This window comes from Vicia villosa, linkage group LG1 (genome assembly GCF_029867415.1).
Source record: "Vicia villosa cultivar HV-30 ecotype Madison, WI linkage group LG1, Vvil1.0, whole genome shotgun sequence".
Taxonomy (NCBI): Eukaryota; Viridiplantae; Streptophyta; class Magnoliopsida; order Fabales; family Fabaceae; genus Vicia; species Vicia villosa.
The window spans coordinates 168,666,097-168,671,298 of NC_081180.1; the positions used below are offsets into that span (position 1 = coordinate 168,666,097).

General features: G+C 44.5%; 1 protein-coding gene across 1 annotated transcript; it reads right to left on the minus strand.

Moving 5' to 3' along the window:
* Positions 1–2,605: 2,605 nt before the first annotated feature.
* On the minus strand, positions 2,606–4,107 carry LOC131659213 (uncharacterized). Its single transcript, XM_058928435.1, has 5 exons — positions 3,910–4,107; positions 3,626–3,819; positions 3,198–3,523; positions 2,829–2,894; positions 2,606–2,694 (listed from the first exon to the last, which is right to left on the minus strand). The coding sequence occupies exons 1-5, from the start codon at positions 4,105–4,107 to the stop codon at positions 2,606–2,608; spliced, it is 873 nt and encodes a 290-aa protein (XP_058784418.1).
* Between the last annotated feature and the right edge of the window lie 1,095 nt (positions 4,108–5,202).

Here is a 5,202-nt window from a genome sequence, read left to right on the forward strand (position 1 = left end):
GTAAGGTTGGGGATCATAGGTAAGATCTGGTTCTACTTCAACAGAATCCGGAAGAATAGGATGAAAGGTATCAGGTACGAACTTTCGGAGCTGAGACACGTGGAATACGTCATGCAGCCCGGATAGTGAAGGTGGCAATGCCAACTGATAAGCCACTTCACCTACCCGACTCATAATCTGATATGGTCCCACATACCTCGGACTGAGCTTTCGTGTTTTGAACTGTCCTCCCAACCTCAATCTTGGAGTGACCTTCAAATACACATGATCACCAACTTCAAATTCTAAAGGTCTCCTTCGCCTGTCCGCATAGTTCTTTTGTCGGTCTTGGGCCTTCTTAAGATTTTCTTGGATTATCTTGACTTTCTCGGTAGTCTCTTGTATGATCTCCGGTCCAAGAATACTCTTCTCTCCTACCTCAGCCCAACATAGTGGTGATCGACACTTCCTCCCGTATAGAGCTTCATAAGGGGCCATACCCAAACTAGCATGGTAACTGTTATTATAAGCGAACTCTACCAACGGTAGATGATCCTTCCAACTCCCACCTTGTTCTAGTATGCAAGCTCTCAACATATCCTCTATTGTCTGGATCGTCCTCTCCGTCTGCCCATCGGATTGAGGATGGTTAGACGTACTCATGTCCAGTCTAGTCCCCAATTCTTTATGAAACACCTTCCAAAATCTTGAAGTGAATTTTGGATCACGATCAGACACTATACTGGACGGCACGCCATGCAACCGTACAATCTCTGCTATGAAAAGCCTTGCGAGATGAATCACCTTGTGAGTGGTCTTTACAGGTAAAAAGTGAGCAGACTTAGTCAACCTGTCCACTATCACCCATATAGAATCATGTCCGCCTCGAGTACGAGGTAATCCCACAATGAAATCCATAGAGATAGAATCCCATTTCCACGTTGGTACCTCCAATGGTTGCAACATTCCTCCTGGTCTCTGATGCTCAATCTTAACCTGTTGGCAAATGGGACATTGTGCCACATACTCTGCAATCTCCTTCTTCATCCCTGGCCACCAAAAGTCCTTCTTCAAGTCTTGATACATTTTGGTCGATCCAGGATGAATAGAAAATTTACTCTTGTGGGCTTCATTCAGAATCAAACGCTTCAACTCAGAATCATTAGGTACACACATTCGTTGCTTAAACAAGATTACTCCATCAGGTGCCCTCACAAAATCAGGCATGCCTCCGCTCGCTTGCAAGTGCTCGTCGTACCCCTGGGATATCCGAATTCTTTCCCGCAGCTCATTCTGGATGTTCAAGTTACTGATTAACACACCATTGGGTGTCCATTCAAACTGAAGGTTAAGATCTCGAAACTTTTCTAACAATCCATGTTCTAGCATCATCAATTCAGCAACTCTAAATTCCTTCCTGCTTAAAGCATCTGCCACTTTGTTAGCCTTTCCTGGATGATACTTCAATTCAAAGTCATAATCCTTTAGGTACTCCATCCATCTCCTTTGTCGCATATTCAACTCCTTCTGGTCAAAGAGATATCTCAAGCTTTTATGATCACTGAACATCTCAAAGTGAACGCCATATAGGTAATGTCGCCACACCTTGAGTGCAAAGATTATTGCAGCAAGCTCAAGATCATGGGTCGGGTAATTCTCTTCATGAGATCTCAACTGTCGAGACGCATAAGCTACCACCTGACCATCTTGCATCAATACTCCTCCTAACCCTTTCTTAGAAGCGTCACAGAACACCTCATAAGATCGGTTTGGATCCGGAATCACTAACACTGGTGCAGTAGTCAACTTCTTCTTAAGTTTCTGGAAACTTTGCTCACACTCGGAGTCCCATTCAAAAGCAACCTCCTTACGCGTAAGCTTTGTCAATGGTAAGGCTAACTTAGCAAACCCCATGATAAATCTCCGGTAATAACCTGCCAAGCCTAGGAAGCTTCTGACTTCAGTCACATTCTTTGGCCTCTCCCAGTTCACTACTGCTTCTACTTTAGAAGGATCCACTGCTACGCCTCCTCCTGAGATGACGTGACCAAGAAAACTTACTTCGGATAGCCAAAACTCACACTTACTGAATTTGGCATACAACTGTTTCTCTCGAAGAGTAGATAACACAATCTGCAAGTGTTCTTCATGGTCTTCAGGAGTGCGAGAATACACAAGAATATCATCAATGAAAATCACCACAAACTGGTCCAGATATGGCTGAAAGATTCGATTCATGTAATCCATGAAAACTGCCGGAGCATTAGTCACACCAAAAGGCATAACCAAAAACTCGTAGTGACCATATCGAGTCCTGAAAGCAGTCTTAGGCACATCAGAGCTCTTCACTCGGATTTGATGGTACCCTGACCTAAGATCAATCTTCGAGAACACACTGGCTCCTTTCAACTGATCTAGGAGGTCATCAATCCGTGGTAAAGGATATTTGTTCTTTATGGTGACTTTGTTCAGCTGACGATAATCGATGCACAGACGCATACTTCCGTCTTTCTTCTTCACCAAAAGAACAGGAGCTCCCCATGGAGAGACACTGGGTTGAATGAAATGCTTAGCAAGAAGCTCTTCCAATTGACGTTTCAATTCTCTGAGTTCAATAGGAGACATCCTATAAGGAGTGATGGAAACTGGGGCTGTCCCAGGAACAAGATCGATCGAGAATTCCGCTTCTCTTTCCGGAGGAAGAGAGGTGATATCCTCAGGAAATACATCAGGAAATTCGCACACCACCGGAATTTCCGACAATTCAATCCTCACAGAAGGCTCCTTGGAAAGAACTAAAAGAAAGGATCTTTCTTGAGAAAAGAGATAATTAACCGAGCTGATTGTACCTTCTATCAACTTGGCAATTGCATCGTCAGAAGAAGTCTCTTCGGCAGGAATGAATATGGCCTTCTCTTTGCAACCAATGTATACCGAGTTAAGAGACAACCAATCCATCCATAGAATAACATCAAGCTTTTTGAGGGGTAAGCAAATTAGATCAATCGGGAAGTCACGACCGTTAAAAGAGACTGAACAATCTTTACAAATTAGTCGAGCTTCCACGGTATCATCCGTTGCCGAAGAAATAATCATAGGACTGGGTAATGGAGTAGCTTCCAAACCAAGTCGGTAAACACACTCAGTAGAGACAAAGGAATGAGTGGCTCCACAATCAACTAAAACACATAAAGGTTGATTGTTAACATAACACGTACCCGCAATGAGATTGTTGTTTCCCTTGGCCTTTCTCGAATCCAAAGTGTAAACTCGACCTGCAGTCTTCTCTGGAGCTCTCTTCTTCGGACAATTCCTCATCATGTGACCTTGCTCGCCACACTCAAAACATCTACCCGGATAAGCTTCACAATTTCCAGTGTGCTTCTTCCTACACTTATCACAAAAGGGTGGTCGGGGAAAACGGTCACCGTGGCTTTGCTTCATCTTTGGGGGAGGATTACGGGGCCTCAAGTTTTGAGCAGACCTCCCTTGCTCCCTAAAGTTAGTCCTGTTCTGGTTCCTCTCTTCTTGAACCCTCTTCAAGCTGTTTTCGGCAACGTAGCATTGCCTCAAACATTCAGCATAAGTGGTGAACTATCTTTGGGAAACACTATGAGCAATGTCGGCCCTCAAACCCATCATGAACTGATCAATCTTCCATAGTTCATCTGGAGCATAAACAGCTTGTCTGGAGTAGTCTGCCAAGTCCTCGAATTTCTCTGCATATTCTGAGACAGACATGTCACCTTGCTTGAAGTTCTGAAATTCACGTTCCTTCTGAGTCCTCACACTGTTAGGGAAGTACTTCTCCAAGAATGCCACTTTGAAGTGTTGCCAATCCTTAGGAATCTCTTGAGTGGTGAAGTAAGTAGATGCAGTGTTCCACCACCTAAGAGCTGGTCCTTTCATCTTCTGAGTAGCAAAGATCACCTTCTCTTCTTCAGTACATTGAATAGCTTGAAACACCCTCTCCATACCAGCTAACCAATCATGAGCCAAGAGTGAGTCAAGTCCACCAACGAACTCCGGAGGATCCATCCTGAAGAAGGCACGGAAATCAGGTCCAGTTGCAGCTTGAGGAATGGGAACTTGAGCAGGAGGTTGTTGTCCCTGCATGCCTTGCATCATTTGAGCCATCATCTGGTTCTGTTGCATCATCTGCTGCATCATCTGTTGCCAGGGCACGCCTGCACCTCCAGCTTCTTGCTCGGGCTCCACATGCCTAGTTTTGGGCCTTCCGGGACCTCTGCGTTGCTCAGCCATCTCCCTGTCTGTCCTACGCATGGAATCAAGCTGATCAGACTCAATGCCATAAATAAGACATAAGGAATCATACTGATTATACACATATGAGGCAGAATTATACTGCATTATGATGTGTCTTAGCAAAGTCGAGGATCGACCTGCTCTGATACCAACTGTAACACCCCACACATATTTGTCTAGAATAATATGCATAAAGTATTATAAATGGTTCATAAGACAACAAAATACATAATGTTTTGCAGCGGAAAGTAGAAGTACACGAGTACAAAAAAGCCGAATGTATCATGGCCATAATACAAGTACATCATAATAGTACATGTCCAAAATACACAAAGTAATAAGCACGATGAGAAACTAAAAGAAACATCCAAGCACCGCCAAGAGATCTAATCCATCTTTCCCTTACCGCGATCTTGCCTCGAACCACCTGAAAAAATAATAATTGGAGTGGGATGAGATTACTAAATCTCAGTGAGTCCACCTATCCTATTAGTCCACTCGGGTCTAAGGGAACATACAAAAATACACGTATCCACCATGGATTCGGGGTTACTCTCACTTCCGGTACAAGCACGGAGAAAACAAGCGACTCGTCCACCATTGGACTTGTCTCAAGCAAATACGCATTGTATAGCAACCAAGTATGCAATACCCGCATCCATGACGGGGAATCCAGAAGTACGTTAATACCACTAGACTAAGTTACTAACACACCCTCGGTGGGTTCACCCACGCCTATATGTCGAGAGACTTACACAAGCACCCTGCAAGAATGGTTAAACGGGTTCGCACAAGCCTACGAGGCTGCGAGGTGACCTTGCCTAAGAGGCGACACCGTCCCATTAACCATCTGTACGCACGTGGTGTTAACAGCAAGTGTAACACGCCGTCTCGACGCATGAGCCCATCCGGGTAGGAACCTAATGATGTAGCCTACATGGCATCATTAGAGATGGT